This window comes from Quercus robur, chromosome 4 (assembly GCF_932294415.1).
Source record: "Quercus robur chromosome 4, dhQueRobu3.1, whole genome shotgun sequence".
NCBI classification, from domain to species: Eukaryota; Viridiplantae; Streptophyta; class Magnoliopsida; order Fagales; family Fagaceae; genus Quercus; species Quercus robur.
The window spans coordinates 30939884-30956982 of record NC_065537.1 but is presented as its reverse complement, the minus strand read 5'-3'; the positions used below and the strand labels follow the sequence as shown (position 1 = coordinate 30956982).

General features: G+C 35.8%; 1 protein-coding gene across 1 annotated transcript; it reads right to left on the bottom strand.

Annotated features, from left to right (window-relative positions):
• Positions 1 to 6338: 6338 nt before the first annotated feature.
• On the bottom strand, positions 6339 to 15231 carry LOC126721134 (disease resistance protein RPM1-like). The gene is made up of 2 exons (XM_050424158.1): positions 12429 to 15231; positions 6339 to 6546 (listed from the first exon to the last, which is right to left on the bottom strand). Exon 1 carries the CDS (start codon positions 15001 to 15003, stop codon positions 12457 to 12459), a length of 2547 nt encoding a protein of 848 aa, XP_050280115.1. The 5' UTR covers positions 15004 to 15231; the 3' UTR covers positions 6339 to 6546; positions 12429 to 12456.
• Positions 15232 to 17099: the final 1868 nt, after the last annotated feature.

The following is a 17099-nucleotide window of genomic DNA, read 5'->3' as shown; positions in this document are numbered from 1 at the left end:
AAGTGAAGCACATGATTAGAAACTGAAGACTCATGCCAGCCTGTCATTTCGCAAGTACTTCTTGAGAAAGGTGATCTCGCGAGGTACCTACAAAACTCTCTATTTGGCAAAAATGAAATTTGCTTTTCTAAATTCTTTACACACACTATATATACCCTCATTACTCACGAAATTGTAAGGAGTTCTTTTAAGAGAGAAAACCCTAGCAAAACACTTGAGAGTTAGGGATTGTCATACCCACAATCATCTACACAAATTCTCTTGGTTTTTCTCTACTTCTACCTCTCTATCTATACATCCTTGAGAGGTTCTTAGCCCAAACACTTACCTTACCTATTTTAAGTGTTGAGAGAAGTTTTGGTGCCTTTGGGAAGTATTGGAAGAAGCAATTGAGTGGCAGATGCAATCAAGTGGAATTGCGGGATCCGGAAAGCTAGTGAAGACAAGACACTGAAAAGTCCATTGGTAGCAGGAGCTTGGAGGGCTCAAGTACATTGGGTAGATTAGGCTTGGAGGGTCTTTTTGATATTTGTGTACTCCAACTTATTCACTAGTTGATCGATTTTGACTTGGAGGGTCGCGGAGAGATTTTTTGCCGAGTACTTAAGTTTCCTCTTCGATAACACATCTCGGTGTTATATTATATTTGTATCTCTCTTCTCTACTCTTTAAGTTTTACGTTTATTGCTCATTATGGTTTGCATATAGCTTAGTGTACCGATTTATTGCACTTCATTTACTCTTATTCTGCACTTAGATAAGTTAGAGAAAAAACAATTTAGTAGTAGAGGTAGAGGTAGAACAAGCAAGAAAAGGAGAGAAACGAAAATAAAACACAATAAACCAGAGAAAAGAATAAGTAATAGGAATAAGGGCATGCATCAATAGGCTACCCATTTCTCTCCCTTTTGACAAACCCACTCTCTGAGAAATTAAGAGTTAAAGTTTAATCCATCTAGGTTCTTTTTCCAAAGTGCACAATCTCTATGGCAGAAGCCTTCTTTGAGATTACTCACATTAGAGATCAGCTCCCTTTTTGGACTTGCATTTGCTAAGAAGCTAAGCTCATTTCTCTGGAAAACGAGTGTTGATGCCCATATTTTGGCAAAAGGGCCAATGGCAAAAGAATCCCAACAATATGAAAAAAGGCGAAGAAAGAAAATAGCAAAGTAAAAACCATTAAGCCCAAATGGTAGGAATAATGGTCCAAGAGCCCACAAAGTAACAATCTGGCTCCCAAGCAAGCAAATGGGCCAAGGAAGCCCTAAAGAATGAAGTAGTAAGCCTATGGGAATTATGAAAAATAGAAAGAAATCACAAAACGGGCCAAAAGAGCCCAAATAAAGGAATTAGTAAATGAAATTGATTTAAAAGACCAAAGGTAAAGAATGTGGTAATTGGGATAGGGAATCCCAAAAGATTTAGCAAAAGCCCATGAGAATGTAAGAAGCAAGAAAGATAAAATGGGCCAAGGATGCCCAAAGGATGGGATGGGCTGAGGATGCCCAAAGGAATAAAATGAGCCAGGGAAGCCCGATATGTTGTATGGACTGACCTAATAGGAATACTGGGCAATGTAAACTAAAGAAATGAATAACACATGAAACTGGCACAACAGGCCCAAAGGAAGTCCAACAAACAAAGTTAAACAATATCATGGCAGAAACAATGCAGTGGCATGGCAGGAGTATCAACTAGCCCACGAACCAGAACTGAAAGGAGACACAGGCTGAATCAAAGAAGAAAAAGCCCACACCCAAGCAATACCCAGCCCAAAGAAGAAACGAGATGCAAAGAGTGAAGACCCAATGACTCATCCACGTCACAAAAAGTTAAACAAGCAGCAGAGCACGCAGTAGGACCAGACAAACTCGCAAACAATGGCAAACGTGTGAACACCAGACAAGCAATGGACTCATATGAGGGTGGAGTATACACAGGACTCAGGCACCATCTACTTGTACCCAGCCAATATAGGGGTGGTGGGCCATGAGTTAGAAAAAAAAAAAGTGTGGTTTGGCGGTAGGGAGAAGGAGGGAAGCCTATTCTAGGGTTCCTGCTCAAGCTCTTTTGGGGCAAATATCCTACTGGGATGACATACCACCCAAAAGAGGCAAACATGAGCTGGAATCATTAGGTGCATGTTATAGGAGTTAGTAAGAGAGAAACTCAGCACTTATCTAGATGGGAATGTCATAGGAAGCAAGAAAACAAAACTAAACAATTTTTTTCTGGGAATGAAGCATGGTGTAGCCAACATAGGATAGTGGTGGTGGCTAGGCAGCCAGTGGACCAGTGGGCAGTTCGAGAAGGACACCCATAACAAGCCAAAAGTAGTTGAGAGGTAAAATGGTAAATCTTATCACGGCAGGCAGTATAAAAAGGCCTTAGCCGTGCATAGTGAACAACAGAATGGGAACAAGGAGGAATAGGAGAAAAAACTGAAAAAAGAGAAGTAGGAAACAAAGAAAAACAAAGAACATAAACAAAGAAAAATTAGATAACTGAGAGTGAGCAAGAAAATAGGAATGATAGAGTGAAAAGCACGCACCAGTAGGCTGCCCACTTCTCTCCCTCTCAATACCCTACTCTCTAGCAAGTTAAAAATATGAGATTTAGCCACTTAGGTCCATTTTCCAAAATAGGTAATTTCTATGGCAGGATTCCCCTGTGAGGTTACTCGCATTGGATATTGGTTCCCTTCTTGGATTTGAATCTGCCAATGAGCCAAGTTTAGCAGGCTAATCCTCTTTCTTATTTTGTTATGATTGTCTAAGGACTAATGTTGTGCTTGTCAAGAGTTGATAGATAAGTCTAAGACCCATTGGAGTTAGAGCTTTATTAGTCCCTTTGGCCCAAAAGGTTAACCTAATTAGATAATCAGTTATTTATATAATAAGAGATATTAAATAAAGTAACTGCCAAGGAGGTTAAGATGTACGTATGATTAAAAGAAGATAAAATAGTTTTTCTCTACAGAATCTTGGATATACACTTTTCCAAAGGAAAATCAATGTACATAAGAACTGATTGAGAGACCACTCATCTTCGGCACCATGTGGAATTGGGATGAAGATTGAAAGTATTCTCAAGTTTTGTTTTTGAATCTCACTGCATCAAGGTACGCTCTCTTTTCTTTGTTCTAGAATTCAAGGTTACATGTTATCTTTCATGAATAAAGTAGATCCTTGTGTTACTTCCGCTGTGGGTTTTGTATGTTGCTTTCGCTGTGGGTTTTGTATGAGATGCAAAACCAGTTTTTCCAACACTATTCTTCCAACCCTCTCTTTTAAGGCATTGTGTTTGTTTTTGTATAGTACATGGTATCCACATGCTAGCTTTGTAATAAATAAATACTCACATGCTATTGTATTGTATACTTGTATGCTCTCTCTCACATGGTACTTATGTATATATCTTACATGTTTTGATTGTATATATTTTGTTGAAGTTAATATTCACATGATAGCTATATGTAAATATTCACTTACATGTGTGTGGGTGTGTGTGTATTGTTTGCAAAAAAACATTTAAAAAAAAATCAAAATGCCAATTATTCTATTTTTTCATAAAGAGTTAACATTAGGAATAAATTAAAATGAGATACTATCTTCGGATAGGTGTTATGGGTTGTCTAACACCTTCCTCACATGTAACCAAACGTCCGAGTCCAATATCTCTCATTCAAAGACTTTTGGTTTACCTTAATTAATGAACCTTTAAAATTTGGTTTAGTTAATTAGGTAACTTAAAATAAATTAGACATCTAGGGAACCAATCACACCTAATACAAAACCAATTTTTGGTGGGGACTGCTAAAATAAAAATAAGAAAAATGGACTTACACACACACACACACTACCCTAGATACACAAGCACATATAAGTCACGTTGCCAAGGACCTAATGAGCAACAAAACCCAAACAAAAGTTCTCAAACTTTTTTTTTTTGTTTTGGGGGGGGGGGGGGGGGGGGGGGGCGCGTCCACAAGTATTATACTTGATCTCAATCCCGCAGAATTTAGTGGTATGTAAGGAAATAGTACATAGCTTTTGGAAAAAAAAAGACCAATTGAGTATTAAAGTTGATTTTTCAAAGTCATGTCTCCTATGACTGACTCTTGCTGCAATTCTTCTTCTTCTTCTTCTTCTTCTTCTTTTTTTTTTTTTTTTTTTTTGAGATAGTTCAACCTGTAGCATCCGTTCTTAATGATAGCTCTATTATAAAACCAAGATACCAATCGGTTTTTAATGAGAAATTCATTCACGGAATCTAACAATGCATATCAAAAGTCAAATGCACAAAGCTAATAAATGGGGCAATCTCAACCTCTTTTGTATTTATCCCCCTGCCTATTCATACTTGGCATAGAAGTACTGACTATAATGTAAAACATTGGTTTTCATGCCTTCTGCTCTTGGTCTAGTCAAACAAGTAATATTGAGAAATCCAGTTTTTTCAGTTCGAGAGGAGTTCACCCAAGCTTTATCATCTCCCATACTTCATTTCTCACAAATTGAAACTTCGTTTTTCAATATATATATATATATATATATATATATATATTAATTTTATCAATTTTTTAATGTAATAAATTAATCAAAATATGAAACTATGACGTTTTGAGAGTCACTAATAGCGCAATTTTGATGGACACTTACAGGGAGACTAAATTGAATAAAGTTGAAGCTTAGAGGATTGAGTTGAATGAAATTGAAATTGAAATTGCATGACTAAATTAAATTTTAAACAAGATTATAGGATGTAATTTGTAATTAACCATTTGTTTATAATGTGAGGAAATGAAGAAGAAATATCAAGTTGATTTTTAATTTGAAATTAAATCTTTAACAAATTAAGAGGGAAAAAAAAAATCAAAGAACCAAACTAAAGAATCTATTGCTGTCAATCCGCTTGCACGTCATTCATGATGAAGATTGAATTCCAATTGAAGTGGAGCATATGAATATTCCCCTGGATTTTCTATATTATGCCTTTTACTTTCTAGTTCAGTTCACATTATTTTTCTAGAATGAGGATTCAATATTTCAATGTGTTGGATTTTAAGAAAGATTGTAGTTGTTTATCAAAAAGTAGGGTTTCTTGAAGCTTTTTTCAATGAGCTTTGGTTTGGTCTCCTATGGCTTCCTACGGCCATGGGGGAGCACAAAAATGAGCCTTTGGCTTGACATTAATGTAGGAAGTATTGCATGTTAATAACAAAAAAGTTCCAAGTTGCAATGAACAAAATAGGAGTAAAGGAGGAATATGCCTCTCTTCTTTTCCAGGAGTGATATCAATTTGATTAAAGTTCGAGCTTTATATTAGTGGCTAATCCTATAGAGTGAGAAGAAGAAAATTTTTATGGTCTAATGAATGTGTCTAAATTAGACATCATAGAGATTTCTTCAATTGAAAAATATATTCCCTACATGGACATAGACAAATATTCCCAAAGCTGATGTTGAACCAATTGCTGGAATAGAGATTTCTAAACCTCCAAGAAGACCTAGAAAATCTAGGTGAAGTGAAGATAATGAAATGCAAAGACAAAATGATGGAACATTGGCCTGCCCATCCAAGCGAAGATATGAATAAATGGGCTCTTCGCAATGGAGATGAATAAATGGGCTCTTCGCAATGGAGAGTAAGAACGGATTGCTTCCAGCTAGACTTCATTCCTCTGAACCAATAAGTATCCATTAAGAATAGTCATCACTTCATTACTTTCCTAACAATATCCTTTGATCAGGTTTGGTTGCCTAGGAACCAAAAAGATTTCAAAGGAAAGGATCCATGTGCCCAAGAGATTGTGTTGAGAATCAAGAAAGCAATGATAAATCATAGCCTTCTTTGGATGCCTACGAGCACTCACGGCACCAGTAGACCAAGGGTTAAATGGATGAACATGGCCACTCCCCCCACCCATCCCACTCTTCTATCACTCTGGACACAACTAATGATCCATTTGGATTAGGAGTAGGATAGAGTAAATTTGATCTAAAATTAGTCTATTTTCAACCAACTCTACTTTACTCCCCTCCACCCCCTCCTTCGTCCCTCCCTCTAAACAGGCCCTGAAAGTCCATTTTAGAATGGATTAATAATTCAAGGACATTGACAATCTAGCGATTGAAATGAAATGCAAGCTTCTTGTAAAGATGAAGCTCTGCAGTCACGACCCAAGTCCATATTTCTATGGACTTTAAGCTAAATCTATCTTTTAGTAATAAAAATAATTAATAAATAAATAAAAGTTTTTGAACTAAACTGACATATAATACCTTTACATTCTTAGTACTTAATTTTTTTTTAAAAATGAAACAAACTATCCTCACCATAACATGTCTATTATACATATAAGTTAACTCTCATTTTTCTTTTCCTTCTTTTTTTTCTTAGCGATTCCATGTAGCAATTACCATGATAACAATCTCTAATGACCAAAAGTCTCCGAGTACAATGAAAATTCCAAGCATTACATAAATAGCTAATAAACCAGCCTCTGCAACTCCACGAATCAATTCTTCCCTCAAAGCTTTATATCTGAAACATCAGAATGGATGAGCTTCACAACTTAGTAGCAAAATACATAATGCCAAGTTAACAGTAAGATTTTGTTTCCCTATTTCATAACAGAAATCTGAACACCAGGTATGATAAATTTAATGTGGAATAAGGACAAATAGAATAGTTTATTTCCAATAGAAAATACATGAATTTTCGCTAACATAATAATTATCTTTCAAATACATATACATAAACAATCATGGTTAGGCATGTGCCACATAACATACAGTCCTGTGAGTGAATAATTCCAACATTTTTAACCCCTCTTGGCAGGGCCAAATGATACCAGTACTGAACAAATATGTATAAATTATACCCTTAATGTAACGTCAGGTGATCCTATGGACAGGACTAGACTCCACAGTAAACTAAGTTTCAAATTCAAATATGAATAACTGTTTCTTAAATAAACCATAAATCATATTGCTAGCATGCATATCAAAACAGAGTCTGAGACTAAAGATTATAAACATATTCACATAGCATCATAATTCAAGTTAAAATATCTGATTAAAAAAAATTATTTGGGAATTTCTAACATTATAATCTGTCTAAAAACTATATTACTTATTTCATAAGTGAATTTCTTTAGCAAATGAAGTATAAAGTCTATAGACAACAAAGTGTTTGGCCCTGGAAGTATGACCAGATATCATATCAGAACAGTAGTTAACAAATAATAATAATTATTGAAGTACATTTGTTATATATAAATTGACAAACTCATAAGCTCAAAAATACTAATTTGAGATTTTTCAAATGAAAATTGAGAAGTAGAAGATTTACAAAGAAAATCAGCTATACATATATGTTACCTCAAAAATTTAAGATACTGTATTAACCGATGGTAACCGCTAGAAAAACCTTGTCTGAGTTCGAAGAAATGCCTATATGCTCACATTTATCGATCAACATTACAACATGAACACAGAAAATAAGGACTTAAAATCATTTTGTTTCAATCCGCTACCTCAAGTTCAAACATAATGTTGTACAAGTTTATCTATTTTCTGAACCTCATATGCACTATACTGACAAGGCCATTCTCACCTGCTGTGAAAGATTCCAAATGTCATGTATTCTAATGTGATTGTCACAGCAGATCAGCCTACTTCTACCCTAGATTTAACATAAAAAAAGAATTTTACAAATCTCAAAATTTTCCAGATATAAGCTTCTATATATTGACCAACTGTACCAAAATTTGAAGTCAATATTCAACTCCTCAATCGAATTATAAATAATCCAAGTCAATGTCGTCAGACTGCATTCTGCAGCGAGTCAATCCTAATTAGGTAAGAATTACTGCCTGCCCAGTTTTACCCCATTATAATCCTCCCAAACATCTTTTTTTTTTCCCCCTAAACAGCATAGATATAGTACTATTAGAGTTATTCCCACCACACTGTGATGTCATCAAAAGGGACCCATCAAGGTTCTCTGGGAAATCCTGATGTACATGGTTAATATTCTATACTAACAGATCATATCCAAATAAAAGTCAAATTCAACCTAGCTTATGAATTCATATGACAATTCAATGCCAGCATGTGCAGTACTCTCTACGGTCCAACCTAAAGCTGGTTATATGGCATTCAAAACATGCAAAGTTATCATGTAGGTATTTGTCAAGCAGTCAAGCCTATCTCACAAGTTTGACGCAGCTTCACGAAAAGTATAACATGTTCTTGACACCTAGTATCTCACAAGTTTTACACGCTTGCAATAGATTTTGAGGTTATAATCCATTATTGGCACCTAAAGGTTATTCTGATAGAGAACACAGAAAGATGGATAAAGTGAATACCTAATTGAGAATCTAGCTTGGACATTGGATGACTGCCTCTAGCCCTCATTGTCACTCTCTTTCTATGCAATTAACATGATAAAATCCCTAGTTCCTAGTCCCTAGCTTTTAAAGTTGGTCCCTCTTTTTTCCTTATTCTGGGATGGGCCTTACAACAGTGTATATCATTAAAATTCACTCAAGGTCTTCTAATCTTTGCTAAGGCAGAAAGAAACCAAGCCATAGCTATCAAATAATGCATTGAGAAATTTCAATTATCATTAAGTCATTCTGTCAATGCCAAGAATTCAAATGTAATTTTTAGCAAAAATGTTAATTAATCAAAAGCCACAGAGATTTGCTCCTATGTTAACCCCAGTAAAGCAGATTTCCACTCAAAATACCTCAGCCTTCCATTGAGTTGCAGCGAGTCACAGAGCCACACTCTCAATGAAGTTGTGTAAAAGATTCAGAGTCAAGTCCAGGAAATAGCAAGGGATTATCTAATAAGGCCAATAGCAGTAGCCTCACCAATTTATACTATGTCCTCTCTCAATTTTCAAAAATCTGCATGTTCTAAAATGAATGGGTTGCCATATGGAAGATAATTGGAGAAGACAAACCATGGGTGAAAATTCTAAATTGTAAATGCTTGAGAGGCATGCCCTTCAAGGCAATAAAAGTCTAAAAAATACCTTTTAAGAGCTCATGGCAGTAGAAAGAAATTCTGGGTGGTGAGGTGGGGGAAGAACCATGGATACCCATGAATAAAAGTCTAAAAATTAGTAATGAGATTGGCTGTAAGATGTGGGAAGACCCATCGATACCATTCCTTCCTAATTTCAAACTACAACCAAAGCATCCCCCAAGCCTGTACAAATCAACTTAGTCTCAAGAGTTTTTTTTTTTTTTTTTGGGTGTAAATCAGTGAACATTATTAATCAACAAAACAACAAGTACCCTACAACAAAACAGGGAAGAAACCCTCAGAATAATTCTCTGATAAAAGATGAGCAAAAGATAGAGAGGAAAAACTCTAGCCAAGACAAGCTAGAAACCCAAAAAAAAAAAAAAAAAAAAAAAAACAGTACTCTCAACCAGTGAAACAATAGCTACTATGTTGTTGTAACTAAGAGCTGAGAAGGAAAGAAGATCCATCCCCCACTGGAAACACAAGGTGCAATTTAAAGCAAAATTTTGGTACTTTCCTTCCTCTTTCCATTCCATCCAAACTGGGTCTTGGAGTTAATCACTGCAAGTCCAGTCCAGTGGAATAAAGAACTTATTTGGGCTGATTTTTAAGAAGATTAGCATCAAATATTCAAATATCCTCAAAATCCACTTGTCACAAGATCAGCAAACATATAAGGTAACTTGGACCCTACACACATTTGAGTAATTTCACTTCTCAATTGGCTTACAGATTCAACCAACCAATATTGAATAGAAGAAATAATGGAGCAGTAAGATTTAGGAACATCTGAACATGCTAATCTAGAAGATTGCATGGAACAAACTTCCTAGTTGAGCTGTGTAAACTGAAGATTCGAGATAAATGACAAATTATGCATGCTCTGTAATTATGGAGATGTAAGATTTGTGAATGTTTGAAAACATTAATCATTGTCCACAAAACAGGGACTGCTGACACTAACCCACTAACACTACAAATCTGGACTTGGATGATAGCTAAAGTTAAATGTAGAGTTGTGTGTAGCGGAGATAGTGATTTGAAAGACCATTCACCATTATCCCTCACTCTAATACAAGAAAGGGTCATTTTTTGGTATTGTGACTGGAGCTTGATCTATCTTATTGGTATGCCATAATATTCAATGATGATAATCTTTTCTATAGGTTTCCCATGTTGCTAATGCTTCTATATCAAAGACTAATTAACTCTTCATTTGCTGGTTCATGGTGTGTATTTTCTAGGATAATGAGCAGTGCTTCTATGATCACCCAGTTCTGCGGCTTCAATACTCTGTGACTTCAACCCTCTTTGAGGTGAACACATTAATTGTCTAGCAATGTTTCTTTTGAAAATTGTCTCTTTGCCTGAGTGCGAACTCTCACAGACTTCAACACTCTTTGCACTGTTTTTACAGATGGTGTGACTCCTCTATTAATCACTAAACATAATTTTTCAGCTTCCAATTGAAGAGACAAACCAAATGACTTAGTCTGCTTCATAAAAGAGCAACTACCACCAGCTCCTAGCAGTAGAAGGATAATGGGTGTGTGCCACCTATATCCTATGGGTCCAAATTCTTCGTTACCTTTCCCAATCTTTCTTCACTACCACAAAATACTGTCCACATTATTCCAACATTGCCTCTCCCAACCCATCAGACCTTTCTTTCATCCTCGACAGAAAACTATAAATCCATAGTAGAATGTATGAACAATTGCAGGACATTGACAATCCAGCGATTCAAAAGGAAAGCCTCTAGTAAAGACAAGGCTCTTACAACATTTTTAATCCCTCTTGACAGGGCCATATGGCACTAGTAACTAGTAAAGACAAGGCTCTTACAACATTTTTAATCCCTCTTGACAGGGCCATATGGCACTAGTAACGAACAGATTTGTATATATTATATCCTATGGGTAAGGTCAGATGACACCAATTGCTAACAGATTGCCATATATTATTCCACTATGGAAAGAGCAGGACTCCACAATCAACAAAGTTTCAAATTCAAATATGGATAACCATTTCTTAAATAAACCATAAATCATTTTTGTGAGCATACACAATCAAAAAAAGTCCAAATATTCCAAACATATTCACATAATATTGGGATGGAAAAAAAATTATATGGGTATTTCGAACATTATAAATCTGTCCAAATAATATATTACTTATGTCATAGAGGAAATTTTTTAGCAAAAAAAGTGTAGACAACAAACTTTGGCCCAAGAAGCATGAACAAATATCATATAAACAATAATTTACAAATTACAATTTCTATTTAAATACATTCATTAAACATGAATTTTATATATATATATATATATATAAGTAATAAAGATTTATTAATATCAAAGAAAATTACATAAATCAAGTAAATCAAGAAAAGTAAAGAAAGAATGGATTCTCAACGCCAACAACCAGTCCATTAAGGTTCTAAAAACAGAATAACTTGAGATCTAGCATAGTTATCTCATTATCTTCAAAAAACCTGCTATTCATTAAACATGAATTGACAAACTCATAAGCTCAAAAATACTAAATTGAGGTTTTTGATATAAAAATTGAGACATAGAAGATTAAAAAAGAAAAATTCAGGCCAATACATATATGTCACCATGAAAGCGTAAGATTAAAACTGATGGCAACCTCTAGAAAGACCTTACTTCCTTGTCTCAAGAGCTTGAAAAAATGCTTATATGCTCCTATTTATCAATTAACATATCGATGAAGTCATGGAAGAGTAATATGCTATTATTTTGCAAATTCGCCTATTCAAAGAATTATTTTATTGGGTACTCGTTTGAAGTCCAATTGAAGTGAAAGTCGTGCCATTTTAATGGTCTAAGTTTGAGTCTTTAGGGTTAAAACAGTTTTTAATTTGGGTTTTTATTTTATTAGTTATGGTCAATTCATAATTTCATATCCAGGGCAAATCTATAATTACTACAATTCCTGCGAATTAAGGGTATTTTGGAAATTTAGTTGAGTCCAGAATCTTCTAAGAAATTCTAAGCATCTTAGGTTTATTTTCTTTGGGTCCAAGTTAGTATGTATTAGGTTTTATTTTACTAGTCAAACTAGTAATCCTAATACTACTGGGAGTCCTACTACTACTATTACAAGAAAGAATCTCAATATGAATTGTGCCAAATGTTTTTTTTTTTTTATAAGTTATTGTGCTCAATGTATTAGAAATAATGGACTGTAACCTTCAAGCTACTAACCATTGATAGTGCCACTAGTGTAACCAAATATCTACTACTAATTCATTTGACAGAAATGTGAGATTTAACAATCCAAGAAAATGAATGTGCAATCATGGCAGCATGTTACATGGAAATATAACAACAATATTTTTGTTCATCCTAACCATACCAAAGAGGGGCTTCAACGACAACGCTTCTCATCCTTTTATTATACTAATAAGGTCTTGTGGAACAAGCACTTCCTCCAGCTGGCTGAGCAAATTCTTTGTTACGTGCACCATGACCAAGCTATCACATTTTTTTATTGTCAGCTTTTGAAGTTTAGGCAATGCTCGTTCTTGAATCACAACCTTGTTTAACCTATTGCATTGTTCAATTTCTAACATCTTCAATTCCGAAAAGCATTCAGCACTAAATTCCATCACCGTACCAGTGTAAGCATCATACAGATGAAGCTCCTTTAGTGAAGGCAAAGCCTGAAGGGCCTCGAGTGGGCTGCTCTGCAATTTTGACCATTTGAGCTGTATTTTAGACAAACTGTTAAGTTTACCAATCCATGCTGGAATTTCCTCCAACCTCCCTCCAAGAATTAGACTATTAATCAGTTGAGGAGAGTTCGTCACATAATTCAAATCAAGATACTCCTCCTTGCTTGCTGAGTTCACATACAAAGAGCAAAGATGCTCCATCTTCTCAATGGATGCACACAAATTTTTTCCATCTTCAACCTTGAGTTCTGTGATCCCAAGTTCCCTCATATGAATCAAGTTCCCTAACTCTTTTACAATGCTCTGGTTCTTGTTGTTTGCCTTGATAAGTGATAGTTTCTCTAACATTGTCAAACACCCAATTCCGGAAGACACTTGTGCCCCTACAGCAGCCTGATATGTGTCTCGGCCACCAACAAACAAAAAGAGCAACTTATGAAGTTTAACGATCTCCATTGGGAAAATGGTGACAAGAGTTTCTTTAAGGTCCAAAATGATTAAGTTTTGAAGCTTCTTAATAGATTTTGGAACTGAATCTATCTTTGTATTCCTCAGACTTAGGTACGTTAGGAGGTTGAGTTTGACAGCTTCTTCAGGAAAATGATGCAAGGCTGAATTTTCCAAATCTAAAACTGTCAACAACCTGACCTTTCTGAAAAAACTTCTGGGAAATGATTCAATTCGATTGTCTCCCCCAAACAGAGAAAATGTACGAAGATAAGAGAGGTCCTTGCTTTGTAATATAGAGGGGGAGCAATTGTGGAGAGATAAGCGCCGGATCTTCTCACCCCCCAAACTGGTGTGTTGTCTGCTCACAACAGTAAAGAAGTTGTCCTTCATAGTCTCGGAAAGAATGAACCCTCTTACAAGATTAGAAACTCGACAACTCCTTACTTGTCCATCTAAATCCCATCTGCTCACTTGAACCAAGCTCATTTGAATTAGCTCATCTAAGTACTCATACGCCACTTGCTCTAGAGTTTTACCTCGTTTTTGTTCAATGAATCCCTCAGCTACCCACAGGCGAATTATTCTTCCACATTTGATAGAGTAATCCTCAGGAAAAAGGCCAAAGTACAAGAAACAAGACTTGAGATTGGGCGGAAGACGATAATAACTTGGCCATAAAATTCTATAGAAAGAGTGACTAAAAGGATTATCTGGTTCATATTGAAGGGAATCATGGACCTTCCTAAACTCCATCATGCTTTGTTGCTTATTTGACAAGAATTTTCCAATAGTAACAATTGCATGCGGCAATCCTTCACATCTTTTTACAATTTTCACAGACCAATCAACCAAAAAATCCGGGCATTTACCATCCTGGAAGGCCTTATCACAAAAGAGCTCCCAAGCCTCTTCGCATGTTAATGGATGAAGGTTGAGATCATAGATATAATGACTGGAACTAGCACAATAAGAACCTAAACTGCGTTTACGTGTGGTGATGATTATTCTACTACCAGTATTATTAGAAGGAAGCACATTTTTAATCCAATTCCACTCATTCTCATTCCAAATATCATCTAAAACAAGGAGGTACCTTTTATGTTGTAAACAAGAGCGCAACTTATTTATTTTGTGAGGTAATTCCAGTGCCTCACAAAGTTTCTCTAACAAGCCATCAGAAGAGCGTGAGACGGAAACCCAAGCTTTGCAATTAAAATTTGAATTCAAAATATGGTAAACTTCGCTAATAAGAGTTGTTTTACCTGAGCCAGCATCTCCAATTACTGAAATTACCTTATCACTTGAATCTTCAAGGCAAACAAGACTAAGAAGAGGCTTTATATGCTTCTCAATGCCCACATGATGTTCATCCCCCAAAAATAAATTGGAACTTGATCTTACCGTACGAACGTGGGGGGGACAAATGCAAAGTGCATCGATGCTTCTAATTTTGCACTTGATCGCTTTCATTCGGGAGGAAAATCGCTTTGATGGACAAAACATGCTCGCATAAATAAATTTGATGGCCTGACGAAGATGACGGGGGCGTTCAGTAGCTTCATACATGAGATCTTCAATTACATCCTGAATTTCAAAGGCTAAATCCCGCACATACGATCGAAGCTTCAAACCCTCGGTATCTTCTCTTCCTTCTGTGTCCTCCAGGTAAACTTTTATAGTATTCAACCATTTTCTTAGCTCTTCAATTTCAATCTCAATACGCTTGAAGTCAAACCAACTTTCGACGAGCCACAGTGACAACTTATCAACTAGAGTTATTGCTCCGAAGACTGCAACTTCTGCCATTCTAAGCAATCAACTTTGTGACCGATTTTGGTGAAAATACAAGTTAGATAGGATTCACGAAAACAAAGGAGATCGAAAATACAAGCTAGACAAGATTCATGAAAACAAAGGAGATCGAACAGAAGCAGATATGGATTTATTGGATCTATAGATCTATACAATTACATTCAGGCGTAAAGAGTAAAGTGAATAAAGATGAACAGAGATGGATTCGGTCCCATCCGGACTCCTGACTATAAAATAATTTATAAAGGGCACAAAACTTTCTCGCACGTGCCCTGCGTGCACCGCTATACCATCTATTCCTTTTTCTTTTCCTTTTATATAGAGAATCTAAAAATTACTTCTTCTTTTTTTTTCTTTTCTTTCTCTTTTTTTGAGAATCTAAAAATTATATTCTAACTATAGTTCAGTTTATTCCCAAAAAAAAAAAAAAAAAAAAAAAAAAAAAGAAGGTATAGTTCAGTTTGGGTAAATCTCTATTTGCTAAGTTTTAAATATTTTAAAATTTTACTCCAAACTAAATTTTAACTTTAATTTAATCATTCATCATTTTTAAAATTTTTTATTTAATACTGAAAATTTTAGTCATTCTTACTTGTATTTCTATAATTTAATCCTGATGAAACTTGGTTAAAATTTGAATTTTATTTTTGAAATATGTTTTCCTTTATATAAAATTTTATTAATTTATCAATCTCACTAGCATCCTATTTTTAATATTAAAAGAAAGAAGAATATGGGGTTTATTACGATAGAATAAATTATGTGAAAAATATATATATATATATACAGACACTTGGCGCAATTATGACTTTTAGACCCACTTTTTACCATATTATTAGTCTTTTCTTTTCTTTTTTACAAGAACTATATTTTTAGTTAAAGTGTTGTGTGGGGGTCCAAGGACAGCACCCCTACTAGGCTGTGCCCAAGGAGCATATGGACCCAATGAGGATTTAAGGATAGCTCCACTGTTGGGGCACACCTGAGGAGCGTATAGGCCCAACAAGTAGAAACAATAGTGGGATAGTTAGCATTACATGAAGAAAGGGTTTGAACAAGGACCACTAAACAACCCAAGGAGGAAGAAAGGAACCTTGTCCCAAAGGTAACCACCCCAAGGTAACGGGGAGGAGTAACACCCCTTGTTTGGAAGTGTAAAAGGAAAGGGAGTGGGAAACGTGTTAAGGAAGCACCCATCGCCTCCGCATTGAATACATTGCACCAGTTAGGTCAGCCGAATTAATGGCTGAATGACACCAGAACAGTGCCAAGACAAGCTATAGCTCACTCAACACTTCCCTAAAGGTGGGATGGGACAAGCATTTAGGGGGATTCAACCACCCTCCATGTGGAGGGTCAAGACGAAAACTAGCTACTATGAAAAGATGAGAGATCACATTGAACAAAGATCGAAACTGGGAATTCAGGCTAGGAGTTAAGTGTGGAATGGAATTAAGTGTCGTTGGATCAGTTTTTCCCTGTGGCTCATTAATGACTTTAACCCCATATATGGGGTTTCTTGAATTGATGGATGCACCTTCGAAATTTTGAGTTTACCTTTCACTTTCTTTCCGTTGGCCAGCTATCTTGGAGAATAACTTATCCCGTGATACAAGCAAGGAATCAGGCGTTACCAAAAATCATTGATTTGCCTTAAATGCACATATATTGGATCCTTCTTCAGCACTGACTCCCCTGAACCCTGCTCTGATTAGGCAACACCAGTACCCTATGCACATGATTTCTAATGATCAGTAATAGGATCTTCTTGAGCTGTTTTGATCGATTGAGTTGATGGCCCAACTTTTGACTTATAGAAACCAAGTACAGAGATAACTGATTTGCGTGAAGTAAAGAAAGGTGGTGCTCGCATACTCGGACCAAATTGTCTTTGAGTTGATGAGAGTGTTCCTTCACTTTCCAGCCAGAGTGCATAATCCTTGTCATCGTGATCGAGACAGCCACACCAGTAGCAAATATTTGGCAAACATTCATATTTAAAGCTAATCCACACTTCTTTATCTTTCCCTAAGGAAACTAGGCAACCATGACACAGGGGTTCAGAGATATCCATAGAAACTCTTACCCAA

Bases quoted from the DNA above. Each gene is read 5' to 3' on its own strand.
- LOC126721134 (XM_050424158.1), bottom strand. From the start codon at position 15,003: ATGGCAGAAGTTGCAGTCTTCGGAGCAATAACTCTAGTTGATAAGTTG.